This window comes from Camelus ferus, chromosome 19, assembly GCF_009834535.1.
Source record: "Camelus ferus isolate YT-003-E chromosome 19, BCGSAC_Cfer_1.0, whole genome shotgun sequence".
Taxonomy (NCBI): domain Eukaryota; kingdom Metazoa; phylum Chordata; class Mammalia; order Artiodactyla; family Camelidae; genus Camelus; species Camelus ferus.
Genome location: NC_045714.1, coordinates 30,115,489 through 30,134,204, shown reverse-complemented (window position 1 = coordinate 30,134,204; position 18,716 = coordinate 30,115,489). Strand labels below are relative to the sequence as shown.

Genomic DNA, 18,716 nt, shown 5'->3' with positions numbered 1-18,716 from the left:
CAACAACCCCTTGCCCTCTGCTCCAGCCCCGGTCACCTCCAGACCTCAGGACACTGGAGATTCTGTGGACAACACAATGGCTGTGACGAGGAGGAAGCCTTGGACCTCTGAACTTAATTCTTGGTTCTGTGCAACTTTCCAAAGCAGCTAAAAGGTAATGGTTTGGCTTTTAAATCAAGTTAAGGAGGACGGAGAAAGAAAGGGAAAACAGACTGGATGGAGGATGGACACACAAAAAATCATTTTTTAACGAAGTATTATTTTTCACTGCCTAGGCAAATGACTTTTGTGAAATGCTTATATGAAAAGCAATACACGGTTTTGTTTTGACTTAGTTATCATTATCATTAGGTTTGGTGCAAATGGAAATTTACAACAAAATGAAAGCGAACAGCATCACGGGTTATGTACAGTCCTGTGACAAGGCGGCCTGTGGTTCAGGCAATGTACCGCTTGGGACACACGTCTTGGTTTCCCATTCCAGTTACTGCAGATGCTACATGAGGAAGCAAAACATACATGGATGAAGAGAAAAATAAGTATCACTAGGCTAAAAAAATTAAGACTATTACAAAGGATATAAATAGCCAACTTATAATGTATTGCAGTACAAATAAACAGTAATTTTAGTATAAAAACTGCACTTGCATGAAGAAGCTATTTAATAACAATGATTCAACTGCATCGGAAACAGGCTAAGGTTGTATGAGTCACATATATACACCGTCACAGTCCACAGAGAACTTTAATAAGCCATCTGAAGGCCAGGCATCCTGTCTGAAACTATCCAAGGTCCTTCACCCAAACCTCCTGGTTCAGGAAAGATGCCCAAAGAGCCGTCCCGTCAGGGTTCATCAGACTTGACTCCACATTCGGTTTTAAGACAAGCTGTACCTTCTAAAGGGGATCAAAACATAGGACTGAGGTCAACAGATACTACACAAGACAGGACTCTTCTGTTGGCACAAAAGGTTTACATGAATACTTTCTAAAATGTTCTATCTGACAGGATGGGCCAAGCACGCATGTGTAATACTGGCAGAAACAGTGCTTTATCACGGGGATGAAGGACACAGGTAAACCAACCACTGATGCTCATGAGCAAAGGCACCAGTCTCTGCCTTCCTCCTCTCACTTCATCCCAATTTAAGGTTTTATGCTGAAATCTCAGTGTATCCTATCATCTCTACCTTTTTTTGGACTCTTTTAATGTTTCCCATGTTGTAAGGCAAGTATACAGGCTCCACTCTTAAAGGACTTGGTAATAAAGAGTCCCACACTGAGTACTTGCCATCAGAGACATTTTTATCCCCCACCCAAATCATGGAGCAATGCCACGGCTATTAAGGATTTTGGCCATAAGAGCCAAACTCTGGCTTTTCCCACTGTCAGAGTCAACCTGTCCGAAGCCTGTTTGCTTTTTGTTACAGTTGTTATTTTGGATCTTTTTGTCACTGAGACCTGCAGCTGACAGGGCTCACGTGCCCAAGATCGCACCCAGGCCGTGCGGGGCCCTGAGACCCGAACGGGCCAGGCCTCTCACCCCACCTGTGCTCCCACCTCACAGGGAGAGGAGGAAGTGGGCCTCCCTGTGCGCTGCTGCATCATGAGGTCTCTAAGCAAGTTGGTGTGGTTTGGCAAGAGATGAATGATAAAAAAAAAAACTAAGAAAATGGAGCTAGTTTTAACCTTTCCCTCTAATCAATGAACAGGCATCCCACTTCAGCAACTCACACATAAAGGACTACACCCCCATTCTGAAAGCCAGTTTTACTTAACTTACCTGATTTTGAGACATATAAAATACTATTCTATAATTAAATAACTGATACTGTCACATAAGGAACCATGGTTTTTTTTTTTATTTTTTTGAATCAAAATCATGTTTTCATGCACTTGACTTCTGGCTTAAATATATTATCTGCAGGAAAAATTTATCAAATCCTATTGACATGTTAATCTAATTTTAGTTATTTTAGGTTGGCTTTCTTCCTTTAGTTCTATATTCAGTAATATTAAAAACCTAAAGGCTGCAAATAGAACGAAATTAAATTAGATGTGTACTTATCAGGCCATTTAGTAAAAACCCCATCTTTTGCCAGGATATTAAAAAAAATAAAAATAAAAAATAAAAACAGGAAAAGTGGTCCACATTGCCAGATATTCTGACTTTTAATGGATCTGCTTCTCCGAACTGTTTTCTCCTCTTCCTCCAATTTTCTTAAGTATTTCTGAGAAAGAAAATATATTTTTCTCATTATATAATTAGATACTACTTGGAGTCCAATTGGAAATTGGCCTTACATTTATAAAAAGCCAAAGCAGATTCTATTCCTTCATTCCTTCCTCTTTAGTCAAATACTCCACTTAAAATAAAATGAGAATTATTTCAACATGGGGGTAGGGAAGGGATCACACACAGGAAAGTCAAACTATGAAACCCTTCTTATCCCATACCCTTGAACTTGACCTTAATGATCTCTGAAAACTTTGTTTCAGCTGATTAGAAAAGAAAGGAATGCAGTGACGGGAGGGCAGGCCCAGCTCAGGCACCATTTGATTCTCCCTGAGAACCTCCCTCAGGACCACGGCGCTTTGAGCAAGGATGTGTCAGAGACCGAGACAGCAGGAGGGGCAAGAAATGAGCAAAAGGCAAGGCCCTCCCAGTCGCTCGGTTCTCTGATGGCCTCAGACTTGAGGTCGTGCTGCTGTCTGAAGAGAAAAACCACTGGCCAGTCTTAATGAACTTCGCCGTACTGGGGGATGAGGCTGTCAGGGAACTGAGTTGGAAAGATGAAAAATAACCATCTCTAAAAAATGGATTCTGTCAGAATAAAAACTCTCTTTGTGTGAGGCTTGCAACGGGCTCATTCAGCCACACCAAGGGTTGAGTTTCAGACCCCACCCCCCACTCCAGTGAGCCCGTGTTCAGAGTTAACACAAGGTAAGGGTTATCTAAACAGCCAGGAGTACACAGCGTATTTCTTTCTAAAGACGACAGCAGCCTTTTGAATTTCATAAACCTATGCTACTGATTCTGTCTGGACCCAAGGGGTGCAGGATCAACTTTAGACATCTTTCATAAGGCGGGAATCAAATTTTATGAATTTATTCTAAAACACAAATCAAGTAGATGGAAGGATTTTTTAAAAGACATTGGGCCCCCTGGGTATTTTTAGTAGATTGAGTATTGAGAGATTTACAGGGATAAAATTCTTTACACGATTAAGGACGAAAGGAACGAAACCAAATCTTTCATTTCCAGACACTCACTTTCACTAATCCTTTCACCGAAAGCACATCACTGAATTAAAACCAGAAGGGGCTTCTCAGGTATTATCGAAGTGGCTCAAGGGCCAGGGAGCCCTTGAGATGGAAACAGAGCAACACAGCATTCAAAGCTTTCCTCGCAGGACTGCCTTGTCCCGGCAAGACTTAGGAGATGTCTGGCTTCAAAAGGAATGTTGCTAAGGGAACATTTTGAAAAAAAAAAATCACTACAGTTTGGCTAAAAACAACAACTAAAATCTCTCCTGTAAAACCCCTACTTCCTTTTGAATCTCCGAAGGCTACAGCATTTCATCTGAGACGCTTGGCAGTCAAGGCTTCAGGGGTTGGGCTTCTTGACAACCTGAGCCCTTAAGTCAGGATGGAGGCCGCCGATGTCGAGCTGACTACCGTCAGAGTCGTCCCGCGCAGGAAGTATCGTGCAGGGCGTGGGGGCCCACAGGCCCACGGGGGGAAAGGTGGAAATGTTACAGGGAAGAAGTAAAACCCGACAAGGCCGACTTACAGTCAGGATGACTTCCAAGCACTCTTCTACAATAATATCCAAGACCCTCTAAAAAAGCACCCCTGTACTAAGGTGCCTGATGTATCTTACAGTTTGACAATAAACACTTGATACAAGAGGAGGAAGCAGGTTGGCTGTGCTGTGAGGATGCCCTGCTCCCACCTCGGAGGCCCAAAGCCCCATTGGCTGTCTACGAACAGGGCGAGGAGGGCTGGGGAGAGCTTCCTCTGCTCAGAACTCTGTGGCCCCAAGTAAATGAACCTGTGCCCATCCCAGGGCTCAGACAGATCCTAACAGCATGTTTGTTTTCTGTATCCTGATTGTCATGCCCAAAAGATTCCCCTTAACACACACAAGGCTCAATGCCAGGAGACTACAAGACTAGAGATCAGTTTTTAAGAGAAGCTTGCTCATTTAGGAAAAAAATAAGGGTTTAGTTTAACCTGCAGACCAGAGGGAAGCTGGCGTATTTCTCTGGTCTGTATTGTTGGAAATGCTGGCATCAAGCCGACGGCCCCTTGTCAGCATGCTGACTTCTGCGCTGCCTCAATGTGTCTTCAGCCACCTCTGCGTCGGTTGAAGGGGGCTGCTCGGAGGCGGCGTCCAGAGCCTCGTCTGGCCCGACGTCTGGCCCGACGTCTGGCCCCACGTCTGGCCCCAGGTCCTCCCGGGCCTCTCTCGGGGCCGGGTCCTGGGCGGCACCACTCTCCTCATCCGCACCAGCGGCAGGGCCGTCCTCCTCTTCCTCCTCTGCTTCGTCCTCGTCACCCAGCTCCTCCTTCTCTTCTTCCTCATCTACAAGGCTGTCTTTGTTTTCTTCTTCATTGGAATCCTCTTTTTCCTCCTCTGCATCCTGCAACTGTTCAGCTGCGTGAGCCTCCTCTGACCTCAGAGTCTGCCCTGTGGAGGCAAGAGAGGGGAACAGCCTGAGTAAACAATGGGCATTTACAAATACTGTATCCTTTCACTTACAGGCAGAATCTAAAAACTAACATGAACAAATGAATATAACAAAACAGAAACAGACTCACAGATACAGAAAACAGACTAGTGTTACCAGAAGGGAGAGGCAAGACAGGGGAAGGGGACAGGTACAAATTACAAGCCATAATATAAATAAGGTACAAGGGTATCATATACAGCACAGGGAATATAACCAGCATTTTAAAATAACTTTAAATGGAGTATAATCTATGAAAATCTCAAATCACTATGTTGTACACTTGAAACCAATATAACACCATAAATCAGTTTAAAAAGGTCATTCAGAGGGGGTGGGTTTATTAGCTCAGTGGTAGAGCACATGCTTAAAATGCACAAGGTCCTGAGTTCAATCCCCACTACTCCATAAAAATAAAATAAAAATATAAAAATAAAAGGTCATTCAGCAATCAATTGAGAGTGCATTCAGCTGTGGAATGAAACAACGGGGCATGTGACAGTTTTCTCCATCCTGAAACTCTACTATCACACAGGACAGATCTCTGGCTGGCATTCACCCCACCCAGGGCTTCTCCCCCTCTCTCTGAATGCTTCCCTGACCATGCTGACTCTGGCGGAGCCCGGGGGCAGGGAGGGCAAAGGTTCCTTTTTGTTTTTAATGTGGTACCCTGTAGAATGCTCAGTGACCCACTCACTGGTCATGGTGATTGGATCAGAAACGTGACTTAAGCCGAGCCAATCAGTACCTCCCAGGGGCCTTGGCCAGAGTCAGGAGGAAAAGCTTCCTCTTTCTGCAGGGATGGCTAAGCTGATAAACCGTGAGATGGGCCTGCTGAGCCACTGAACCAGCTCCATGGGAACAGAAACCTAACACCCCCTGGGCTGTGCTTGAAGCCAGAAGATCCCCGGATTTTTAAGTTACCAGAGCGAATACATTTTCCTTTTTTCCCTCTAAGTTGTTTTCAACTGGGATTCTGTTACTTTTTAGAATTCTAAGGAACATTAATATATTTCATAATTATCTATGGAAGTCTCAAAACCTCAAAAACCTCAAGAAATAAAAGGAAATATAAGCTTATTTAGTTAAACTGCCACATAAAATTCAACAAAGTCTCATAAAAGTCTTCATACAAAAAAATAGGAATAAAAACAGGCAAATCGAGGGCTACCTGGTCCCAGAAACAGTGTGAAGTAGTGAAAGGATTTGGGGAGACTGGTTTAAAAGACTTAGGAAAATTACTGGTTCACGGCAGAAACTCAGTAAGTGTGAGTTCCCCTCCCTCCCTTCTCATTTCAGTTTGAATGAAGGAAAAAGTTGTCAGCTGATTAATGAAGGGCATACAATTCAAGGTAAAAAGCAATTGCCAAGATGAAATAGTCCCTCATTTAAGAGAGGAAGAAAAAAATTCTTGTTCAAATCAATCTAGACATACTTCAAGGAGTTTGGTAGTGGTGACAGTTTGGTCACCCAGCAAATCGGAAGAAAAATCCACTACCTGTATGAGCACAAAAGCGCAAACCAAGAATTCCAAAAATGCTGTATCTCATAAACGTGTCATACGTACCAGAATGTTCAGACAAATGTCGTGGAAGTGGCATAGAGAAGCACTCTGATATTACCACCAAGACCTAGAGGGGAAAAGTGATTTTACAGTGAGGAGACAGCACATTTATCATCAAGTAACCTCAAAGTTCAGCCCTGCTTCTGTAACCAAATATTCACAAATATACAGCAGTTGGTCAGAAGTCCTCAAGAAAGACAAGGGGATAATTAAGAATTCCCTATTTTTGAAATGTGATACAATGTAGGGAAACACTACTAATTTAGAACAGGGGTCACAAAGTCAAGTGTGTACACACAGCCCACTAAAAACAGATGCATGAAGCAGGTAGAAGAAAACAGACGTTATCAGCCAAGTCAAAAACAACCTTTTAAAAAACACTATTTTGAAAAATAAAATCATTCTGTATATGGACTGTGCCTCACCAGTGGGTAACCCCTGATCGTGAGGAAGAATATTTCAGGGTGTGGAATTCTTTAGAGTGCCATAAAAAACTCCTGCAGGAACAAACTGAGAAAACACATCAAGGCTGCGAGCTAAATCCTACCGAGACAGCGGCTGACTGGCTCCACCTCCAGCCCTGACTGCAGCGTTGAGCCACTTTCTGCCCGCGGTAAACCTGCCGCCACACGGCAAAGCGAGCTGCAGCTGGGCGGGCCGGGCCCTCTCTACACCCTCCCCGCGCCCACCCCTCCAGCACACGCAACACGGAGACCCCGCACAGCAAGAAGGTACCTGTTGAGAAGGGCTTCCCAGGCCCCCCTGGACCTCACCTACACTCTGCACAGCTGCCCAGGCTTTAAAATAGGAATAGGACGTCGTAAATCTGTGTTTTTAAGGAGCTCTAACAGGTTAAAGAACCCAAAGTCATGGTCGGGTTTGACAAGCACCCCGCCTGGCTTCCCGCCGCTTCCCGCCTGCCTAGAGCTTTACCGTCTTCCACCCTCAAAGCAGTTTCTGGTGTCAGAAAACGGTGCTGCCGGTGATCTCATACACGGACTATGCACTGAAGGAGCGCTCTCATACTGGTTTAAGATGCAAAAAATCCAAAGTATATACATTTCTAAAACTGAGCCCTACGCAGGGGGAGCTGTCAGATTAAAACACTAAAAATAAAACAAAATAAATACATAAACTGAGCCATATACTTACATGTGAAAAGTAACATTTAGTAAAATACTTCAACCATTACTAGGCTCAGTTAAGAGAGTAAACACAAATCAAACCAGCAGCCTTGTTCTGACTCTTCATCTTTTAAAATTAGGGAAAAAATAAGAAATGTACTAGGTTTATGAGAAACAATGACTTGATCAGGAAATCACTTCTGTGGAAAACATCCTGCCCCTCCTGGCCACCGCGTAAGTTAAACTCCATAAAGACTCACAGAGGGAAGGACCCCCCCCCCCGCACCCCACCAAGGTCAGCAGGACCAAGCTTCACATGGCTGTGTGCTGGGCCTCGCCTTCAGCCCCCAGGTAACGGCAAAAGTGACACACAGCAACGAACTGCTCACCTGGAGACCTCGCTGAAGGCAAAAATGCTAACTGCTGTGTTTAACTCATATTACAGTTATAGAAAAGGCATTCTGAGCAGAGAAATGTGTTTGCTATTTTATGGGAATATATTATCAGAAAATGTATGAGTCTATCACTGCTTTGAAATTATTTCCTTAAGTAACGTTCTCTCCCCAATGCCTTATAAAGAAACCACAGTCTGTATCACTTAGTCACTTCAGCAGTTTAGAATCAACTCCTTTCTTCAGGTCAAACCTCTAATAACTTTCCTATGCTGATTATCTGACTAAGTTTCCAAATATACTTAGGGTCTAGGCAGGCCTGACTTTTGGACTTCAAGTCAACTTCAAAGATAAAATTCTAAAACTCTTTATGCTAAGAAGAGTTTTCAATGGTCTTCCAATAGGCCCACACTCGAGCTACATTCTCCATAGCTCCATCTCAGAACTGCCCAGGATCTCATACTGTTCCCCCTACAAGAGCCTCACATTTATGCTGTTAGAAAAGTCTAGCAGCAGACAGTAGATGGGAAAGTACATTTATATCCAAAGTCAAACCATTTTAGGCCAGAGTATTCGGGACACGTTAATTATCAGTAAGATTAATGCAGCAGAATGGAACATACCCAGGACCTAACAAATGACATATCTAAGTTCTGTCCCCACCCAGGAAGTTAGTATCAGGAGTCAAATCTCAAATATAAACCATAATATGAGGTAAGCGTGTTCATGGCAAAATAAAATCGAGTCTCTTTGGCTCCCTGGAACATAACTTTGTAGTACCACGTTATGACTTGCTATAAAGGCTAACATTTTTAGCTTGTTTTTAAAAAAGATCTTGCTAAAGAGACGAGATACATTATAAATGTAAGGATAGACTTTAACACAAACTTACCTAAAATGTTGTCCTTTTTATATAAATTCTTAGTAATTGTCAATTATTCCTCTCATACAGTGTTTAAGAGCTATGTGATTAACATATAGTATAAAGACTTTTAAGAACTTTTTAGAGTTTAAAGCTCAGATTGATCAAGTATAGGTAAAGAGAAAGATTTGAACACACTCACTCACACACACACACACAACCAAGAGTAAAACATGCCCAAACACTTCAAGTTGCCTATATAGTTAAGCAAATAAATGTATTACCCCAACCCTCACCTAAAAGCCCCAGGAAGAAGAAGCACAGGTGCCTACTGGACAGTGATTCTCATACCCAAAGACGACACAGTGATGTGTTTTGCATCTTATTTTTTTCACACAATAACGACTGTATCTTTTATCCACCCAATCTTACAGAATCCACCTTGGGAAAACTGCAGTCTATGTATAAGCAACTGATAAGAATCAGAGTTTCAATTTGAGGACATGAACAGGAAAAGCCATTCTGTTCACCCAAGGAGCAAATTCGTAGCTCTGGCCTCAGCACCACGGTGTTCTAATCACACAGGCAGTGCGTGAATTCACAGCTGGCTCGGTTATCTTGGAAACTATCAATTCAAGCAAGTCTCTATTTCTTCTTTCATCATAGCTGTGTTTTGGGTAGCACCTATCTTCAGAATATTTAAGGGACAGGATTAAGAGAAAATAATTTAATTAATTTCCCATGATATCTCAAATTACCACTGGAAGCAGTATCAAACAAGCCAATGTTATCTGACTGACTAGACTATACACAAAATGATGTTCATGTGCTTTTTTTTTCTTGGCTGCTTTCTAGTTTTGCATGAAACCAACTGGCTTTAAAGACGAGGAAAAAAGACTGGCAGCATCCCTTACCAGACCCATGAGAAGGCCAAAAATCAAGGTGGCTACAACGAAAAAGACGTACGAACACCAAGCAGGTACTCCAAGGGTCACTGTGAAATAGTTGTGAAGATGCTGTAATCAGAACAAAAAAGTAAAATACAATATTTATTTATAATGAGAACCAAAAATGTCTGACTCTCCCACCCAAGCTATAACTCAGTTCTGTAAATTTCTCTACTTACAGGAGCTCCCACAAAGAACATCCAGAGGTTTACGCATCTGTGTGATTCTTCAAGCAAGCAAGTCAAATTTTACAACATTGAGAATCTAAGAGCAACAGTCAAGGTCGTTTCTAGTAAGAGTCATACTTCCCTGAAGTTCAGTTCAAGAAGAACTCTAGTGGGACTGTTGTCTAGTTCCTTCTTCCATCATGAGAGTTTCTGGTCACTCTCCCCTAGTAATTTATATACCTCAATTTCTACTCATAATATGGCATCCATGAAAAAATTAAACTTCTTGGGTCTCTACCAATTTTTAAGTGGAACTAAATTACTACTTACAGAACATCAACTATTTACAATGTCTCCATACTTCCTTCTTCTCATCAGACTCTTATTTCTCTACCCTCATCCATCCTCAACAACTTTCCTAACCACCATAAAACCTAAATGTAATAATAGAAGAAATTTTCCAGGTAATTCATTATGAGCAGATAAGACTTCGTCAGTCTTTGAGTGCATACCCCTTCATGTTTACTGTTCCCTGAGACTCTATTTGATGCCAAACACTCAAAAAAAAAAAAAAAAAAGAGTGAAGAGGTACAATCTTAGCTACAAATTATTTACATGCTAAATCATACAGGAATTACAGATATGAACCTGCTGGTTTGGAGTCAAAGCCCATTTAGATGTGGACTTGCAGGAACCATGCTTCCTTCTCATGATGTCTTAGTGATCATGTCTTTCAGGCCCTACAGCTTCAAGCACATTCACTATAAACTGATAACTTTATGATTTTGTTATGTCTATAGATAGTCTTATTTATAAAATTACTGGGCACAGGATGAAATGGCTCCAGGCTAAATGCCACCAGCAGGCAGAGATGACAACTGAATGACTTCCCTAGAACTGACGAGGTTGATGAAACGAGTCCAAAATTCTATTTTAATACTTCTCAAAACCTAAGTTACTCAAGTATCTCCCACTGGTTTCTCAGTTTATAAATGTCAACTAAATAATATATTTTATTCTGGCTTAATTCAGAACAATAAATAAAAAATCTTGCTAGCCGATTCAGAATAATCTGAGATCTCCTCATTTTTTATTCAGCAGTAGAGATTATATATAAAGACTCATCAAGTTTTTAAATACTGACACATGTAATTAAAGTGTTCAATAAATATTACTGATTAAGAAAAAGATACTAGCAAATCCTTAAACTATTCATAGGAAATGCAAACAACTGCTGGTTTGTTAAACTGTCACCTGTCCTCTGTCGATGGCACAGTCAATCACTCTGCCTTCAGCCAGGGCAATTACGTATTAAGAACAGTCCAGCATTCTGCAGCCCAGCAGGTCAAAGAGGTATTTGGGATACAGAAGGCTGTTTCATTCAAATTCTGCTCAATGGAAGTTTTAAAATGCATTGTACAGTCCTCTACTTTAGGAAATTTTGTATACTGAATATAATTTATGTGTGCTTTTCTTGATGATTCAATGTCGTCATCAAGACTTAGAACTCTCAAACGTGTCAAAGAATTAGGAGACACAGAATGTCAGCATGCCTCTGTGCTGACCCCTGGATGCGTGAATTCTGGAACTTGCTTTATAAGTAATATCTGCCCAGAGAGTTGGAATGAATCACATCCAGTTGTAAGTCTTTCTGGACAGTATCTTAAACCCTTTCTGCAAAATAAATGATTAAAGAAACCCTCAAGAAATTTTCTAAGTTATTTTACAGAATTCAGTAAATTATGTGCCTCTGAATCACTGCATTCTGAGTCACATACTTCTTGGTGCATTTAAAAACATCCTCTCATTGTAGTAAGGCTCCGCTTCAATTTTCTTGTATCAACTTACTCTTGAGAGAATTTGAGCTTCTTAGAGAAACTCTGCCATCTTGTGGTCTTTTTAGGCGATTATTGCTAAAGCCTCACTAAACAAGTTGTATTTTCACAACTGCAGCCACAAATCTTTCTGTTTGCTTTGCCTGAGTCCACACTGGTTTCAGAGCACGAGTGCTGGGTTCCTGGCACGAGGTACTTGGAGTTTTGCTGTATGTATGTTTCCAAGTAACAACTGATTCAACCTGACCTAATTCAGTTTTAGATTTCTGTGTTGGTTTCCTTCACTGCCAGACACAGTAACAGTTTTCACTTGTGGAAAACACTGATCCTTGTTCAATAATATGTGTTCATTACAAGGAAGTATCCTAGTATTTCATTAAAACGCACAAAAATGTCCTCTGATGGGCCTGATACCTCATACTATTTTATTTTTGTAAAAGAGGACTGAATTAGAGCTAATTTTTGCCTATATATGGATTTGAATGAGAGGACTAAATGAAGACACCATTAGAGTAGAACGAATAGGAACATTCCAACCAGCGATCAGATGGATTTAAGGAACGGTGCCATGCCAAGGCAAGCAGAGGTCGGAGGCGGAACCTCCCTCCCCAGGGAGGCCAGCACTCCCTCTGGGACCTGAACTCCTGCAGGGCAGAGTCACTGCTGCCCACAGGCACCATCCACCAGCCCAGTGCTGCAGTCTCATTCAGACCTGGGCTGGCCCTGGGCAGAGAGCCTTCTGAATTAGATCCCATCTGTGTCACAGGATATTCCCTGACGGGTTGTGGAAAGATGCTAACATCCCTTTCAGACACCGCGTACGTAGGCCGTGGCACAGGCGGGTCAGGAGGGCCGTGTCTGCGGCACAGGTGTGCAGAGACCACCCCACTGGTGTGTCCTCTCGTCTCTCTTCACAGTCGGCTACAATGACAATCCTCAAAATGCCTTCCCAGTGTGGGAGCAGCTCAGAAAGGCTTCTCCAGTGATGGCCAAGGGTTCATTCCCCTTCCAAAGTACTTTCTCCTCTTACACCCACAACAAGGCACAGACATGCAGCCTCTTGTCGGCTCTAGGGGAGGTCACCTGGGGGTGTGCACCGTCTCACTGTGACATAGTTCTAGAAATTTTCACAAGGGAAAGAAAACCCCAAAACAGTAAGAGAAGAGACACCACAATCTAAAACACAAGGGGATGTTCTCAAGTTTAAAATTCCCTCTGGTTATTCTCCGGTCTAAATACTCATGGCCTTTAACTCTCATCCTGAGCTGTTTATGAAACATTAAATCTTCTCCATCACACAGACTGCCCTCCCAAGGATGCAGCACCTTACTGTAGCTAAAATTTGCCATGTGCCTGCATCCTTTCATAACAGCAGGAACACTGAAGAGAGGTATTAAGTTACATTCTATATTAGCTCAGTAAGCAGCACAAATTCACCAAATCAAATAATGTTTAAATACATCCAAATGCTACACCTAGTTAGCGGAAGTACACATTGTACAAACTGCCGTAAAACCCTATTTCAGCCCTGCTATCAACCAGTTTAAAAATAAATGAAAAAAGATAAAGTATTCCTTATTGCCTAATAGGAGGGGAAAGTAAAATAATGACAACAAGAATGATTAATGAATATAACTAACGAAAAACGGTTATCAAGTACATACTAGGTACCAGGTTCTATGCTAAGCGTTCAGTGTTCCAGGAACAACAGCCCAGGGCAGGGGACACAAATGGGGTCAAAAACACACGCCAGGTGGAGAGCAATGACCTGTTTCCCTGGAGAAAGATGATGCCTCCTGTGTCACAGTGGCCAGCTGAGCCGAGGGATGAGACGACACCTGGCTGGGCACACGGACACGTCATACCTGTGCCGCAGACACAGTCTTCCTAATCCCAACCGTGCCCCCGGCCTCAGCCGCAGTGCCTCCCACGTTCAGTCTTCTGCACGTCATTTTCACGCCATCAGCCTCGCCTGTGCTGTCCTCTAGATATTAACATTTTTCATTAAGTTCAGTCATTCTTTTAAGTCAGTTAAAATTGTAAAGAAATTTTATACTGCTACTATAGACAGAGTATCTGTATCAATTCCGCATCTAGAAGATGTCCATGCTTTGTACACCCTGCAGGCTACAGTGACCCCTGGGGTGGGGGGCTGTCGAGACACACATGAGGACAGGCATTGCACCTGAAGTGGCGACGACTTCCGTGAGCCTAGGTCACAATTAAAACACAGAAGTAGACACCATCACGACTGGATCCAGACTTGAGTTAAAAACAGATCATGATCCCCACAATGTAACACTCAACACTGATGCGAGGCTGCTGGGCAAGGGAGAGCCAGCTAATTAAGCCACCCGAGCCACCAGGCAGTCGGCTAGGGGACCTGGCTCAGCACGTAGTTTTGTAAGGACAACAAGGCAAACTGCACCTAGAGGTTGTGGGAGCATCAGAGACCTGGTGGGCAGCCAGGGACTGGGTCCCCCAAGCCAGAGATCATGCCCCCTGGATTCTGAAGACGCGGGTGGTGAGAGCCCGTCCCCAGGATTTGATGAAAGGCTGGGGACTTGTTTCTAAGAGTAACAGAAGCTCATACGTTGTCAAGAGGCTTGGGGAAGCCAGATGCTGATACAGAAGGTAGTACTGGATTTCTATTATAGATTTTTAAGGTAATGTATACACCTAGGAGGAGACTGAAATCCAGTTTTCAGACAGCTGCCAGAATATATGACTCCATCAACTTTTAGTGTCAACATACTGCAAAAGGCAGATTCCCTTACTCTCAGTTCCTAGTTTTCCATTCATAATTCTCAACCTTTGAAGTAACTTCTCATGAATGCTAAGAAAATAGCAGAGGAAAATGATATGAAACCCTATCTGAAAAGATGAAAAAGTCTAGTTACTGTTTAATATGATACATAAATGCCAAAAAAAAGAGTTAACAAATTTTAACCAAAAAAGACTGAATCCAAGTCCCAATGTAGTCTCTGTGGGGGAAAAAAACAAAAACAAACCAAAAAAACCCTAAAGTAGGTATTCTATCTCACAAGGCAGAAAATATAATACAATTGAGAAACTGGGACACAAAAAGTTGTTCTTAAATTTCCCTAAACATATATTAATATGCATGAAAAACAGTCTTCACGAACTCCTTGAATATTAAGTTCTAAATATGATGCACGACCTATAATTGTATCTTAGAAAAGACAAATACAGAGGGACTCCCTTCTAAACTTTTTTTGAAATACTTTAAGGATATATATTTAATTCCAAAGCAATTTTGTTACATTTGGCAGGATTTAGTTCACCCTACACGTAAACAGGAGCAAAAAGCTATGTGACACATTCAAGAGTGTATAGTAGTTCAACATCTGAACCTCAGTCACAGCTCTGACTCACTGAAAGGACTCAGTGAAATGCGACCACATACGGGGGGGGGGGGGCATGCAAACTTCTCCGTAAGGGCCACATCGTAAGTGTTTTAGGCTTGTGGGCCATGTGGTCTCTAACCCAACGGCTCAGCTCTACCACTGTACTGTGAGTAATCACAGAAAACAGGTAAGAAATGAATGTGGCTGCGTTCCAACAAAACTTTATTTACCAAAACTTTCTTGACACAAGCTGAAGTTAGCTGATCCCTGATAGTCAGACAATCTTTGATCTGCAGGCAGATTACGACCATGGGAAAATAAGATGAAGTGGAAGCCACACAAGCTCCTTCAGTTTTGATAAAGGGATTCATCACTGATAGAAAAAAATAAGACTCTGACACAGCAGTTACAGGTCCTTGTCTAATTTATGCCCTTCTACACGAAGACACACTTCCACTGGGACCCCATCTAAGAGTAGTTGTGTGGCTTAAGGAAAAAAAGTGAAATTATAAAACTATAAATGTTTATTTTCCTATTATTTAGAAGCTATCTTCTCACTCTTAAAAAATTCCTCTCCCAGTACAACCATAAAGGGCGCGTTTACTGTTACTCACCCATATCTTGCCCGAGATGCTAAACAGACCAGCCATTCCAGACATCCTAAAAAATAAAGAAGGAACCACTGGTGATGTATAGTATAAAACATAGAACAGAACAAAACTCAAGTCACAGGGACTGCCTCTCCACTTCTTGCAACACTGTCCTCTCTCCTAGCTTCACTTCCGGTCTCACAGAGCTTACGCCCCACAGCCATCATTTCAATTACTCTGCTGTAAATACAGTCAAATCCGCTGGTCCTTTCCCCCCACCACAGTACAAGTCTGGCAAAATCCCCAAGTCTCAGCAGCTGCATGTCCCTGGGGAAAACTCAACGCGGCCCCGTCCCACTGTAATGTCTACCTGAGATGGTGGCTCATGTCCTTTCCTCTCCCTTCAAACCTCCCACACCATCCCCTCCCCATGCACTCTCAGCTGACAGCCACTCCCTGTATGTCACTGTGAAACCAGAAGCCATCATGTGATCTGCCTTATCTTCCCAGCACCAAATCTGAGCCAGGTGTGTACCTGCATCCACCTTCTCCTGCTGTAGCAAAGCAAGTTTACCTGCCCAACCAGTCTAAGAACTTTCCCTTCTTGCCTTAGACCCCATCCTTTCTGTTTGTTAGTAACTGGGTTCTTTCTGTCACCCCCTCTCCTGCATTAAGTTTCTCCCTCTCTGCTGGATCATTTTCATCTGCATGAAAACCTGTTCTACCCTCTCTCATCTTTTGAAAAGCGCATCACTGGACCTCACATGGCCCTCCAGCTTCACGAAGTTCTTCACAGAGCAGCCTATGCCTGCTGTTCCTCCCTCACTGTATCTAACCCATTCAGATCTGGCTTCCGGCCTCCTTGCTGCACCATCACTCCTTATCAAGGCCACGGTGACCCTGCATTGCTTCAAAGTCCATGTCTCAGACCTGATCTTCCTTCATCACTTGGTAACATGGGACACAAGGTGCTTGAGCACCTCTTGAGTGGCTTCCAGGAAATCTCACCCCCTTGCTTGTCTCCTGCTTCATTGGTTCCCATGTTCAGTCTCCCTTTGCGACTCCTTCTCTGCCCAACTTCCTAGCTTTGGAGGGGCCTGAGGCTCAGCCCCAAGCCCTTTTCTTCCTCTCTCCTTCTAGGTGGTCCCCTCCCTTCTAAGACTTTAAATACCATCCATCCTTGTATTTACGTTTTTGTTCCTGAATTCTCCATGGAAATCCATCTCCATGCATCCAACTTGGCAGCTCTACACAGAAGCCTGCATCTCAAACTTAACATGTCCAACGCTGAACCCTTGATCTTCTCTTGCTCAAATCAGTAACTGGTACCAAGAAAATCAAGTTCTCAAACCAGAAACCCAGGAGTTTGTGTGTGTGTATGTGAATCCTTCCTCTCCTTCACCTTAGCCAAGTCTACCTTTAAAACGTATTTTAAATCCACTCCTTCGCTCCATCTCTACTGCCGCCTTCCCCGGGTTAGACCCTGCAACTGCCTCCTGCCTGTCTCGCCTCATCCACTCTTGCCCTCTGCAACCTCTTCCTAGAGCCACCTTCTCGCTGCAGGCACCGCTAACATCCCAGCTCCTCGCCGTGGCCACGGGCCTGTATGATTCAGCTCCTGCCTCTTCCCTTTCTCGGTTTACACCAGTCTCCCTCCCTCTCACTGTGCCTGACCCTGGCCACCTTTCTGCTCCTCAGCACACCAAGCTCTTTCCAATCTGGGGTCCATGCGGGTGCTATCCCCATTCCGGGTAATATTCCTCCCCCGGCTGGCGAGGCCATGCTACCCTTCAGATCTCACTATGTCTTCCCCTCAGGGCCACCTCTCCTCACCCGTCACCTAGCGGAGGTCCAGGCTCCTATGGTCATTCGCTGACTGAGTACATGTTTGGTTTTTGTTCTGTTTGTTGTCACAGCCCTTATCCACACTGTGAGTCTTTATATCCCTAGTTTTTTTTTTTTTAACTCTGTCTCACTGTTAAGTCACCCTAGGGGAGCAGAAGCATCGAGTCGGTCTTGTTCACTGCTGAACGCCCAGCACCTGGAACAGCATCTGGCATAAAATCAATGCTCACACATTTGTAGAAGGAAACGCCGGAGGTGAGCTGCTTTTAGACTAAGTCATGCATTTCCTATAAATGCTACCAGATTACTTATTCCTGAAATACCACACGCTTTGATCCTATTTCAGCAAGGATATTCCTTACACTTATATATATTAATACAAAATTAATTACAAATATGACAACTCATTCAAAATTAAAACCAACAGTGGAAAAATTGCCATGGCTTGGTCTTATCTGCCTCCCCAAGTATTGCAGTTTGCCCTCATGGCCAGCAGTTACCCTCAGCAGTATCCTGCTAGGCAGCCAAAGCCACCACACGCTTTATTTTCCACACAGATATAGGAGCAATTCCTTCACGAACTGTAATTCAAGAAGGAGTTACTCCTGTATCTCATCGATAGTTTAAAAGGAAGAAAGAACGGTGAATGGCGTTCAATACGATCATCTGTAAGGAGAAAACAGCTGGCGTGGCTCAGGGCAAAAGCCAGAGGAGAGGGCTCCTGTGACCCTCCCGAATTTGGACATTTAATCCCCAGTATAGCAACCACCAGCTGAAACATATGTGGGTCACAAAACCAGAAACACAACATGGGCCAAGCAGGGCACATGTAGTCTGGGTGACCAGAAGTGAATGAGAAGAAAAACACAGACTTTCGAGGTTTATGGGTTGTTAACTTGGCACCTTCTGTTTTACTAATAGCATCTTGTCATTAAAAAATAACAAGTTACGTTAGAGAAGATGGTGATTTCCAACCAGTCAGAGGCTCAACTGATTGCCATTTCTTCTCTAAGATATAATTCTGCAGGTCTTCGTAGACTCCTGGGCCACGGTAACGGCGGAATATCCCATCCTTCGCACTATAAATCATAAAAACAAATAGAAAACAAATCCATTAAGATAACAACTGTTATGGATTTTTTAAAAATCAAAATAACTATTGGTTTTACATGTGAACTCCACTCTGAGTTTTAACTTACCTCAAATGAAGAAAAAGAAATAGTTAGGCATAAATCAGAAAGCATGCATAAGCACTCATCTATTACAAATGGGAAATTCCAAAACAGAGG

At 43.0% G+C, this 18,716-nt stretch overlaps 1 protein-coding gene across 1 annotated transcript in view; it reads right to left on the bottom strand.

Annotated features, from left to right (window-relative positions):
* Positions 1-239: 239 nt before the first annotated feature.
* The window catches only part of TMX4 (thioredoxin related transmembrane protein 4), a 36,016-nt gene continuing 17,539 nt past the window's right edge, over positions 240-18,716 (bottom strand). The window contains exons 4-8 of the mRNA XM_032461851.1: positions 18,378-18,506; positions 15,607-15,652; positions 9,590-9,691; positions 6,301-6,364; positions 240-4,693 (exon numbers count right to left, since the gene is read on the bottom strand). Coding sequence (XP_032317742.1) covers positions 4,296-4,693; positions 6,301-6,364; positions 9,590-9,691; positions 15,607-15,652; positions 18,378-18,506 — 739 coding nt within the window. The 3' untranslated portion in view covers positions 240-4,295. The remainder of the gene's footprint in view (positions 4,694-6,300; positions 6,365-9,589; positions 9,692-15,606; positions 15,653-18,377; positions 18,507-18,716) is intronic.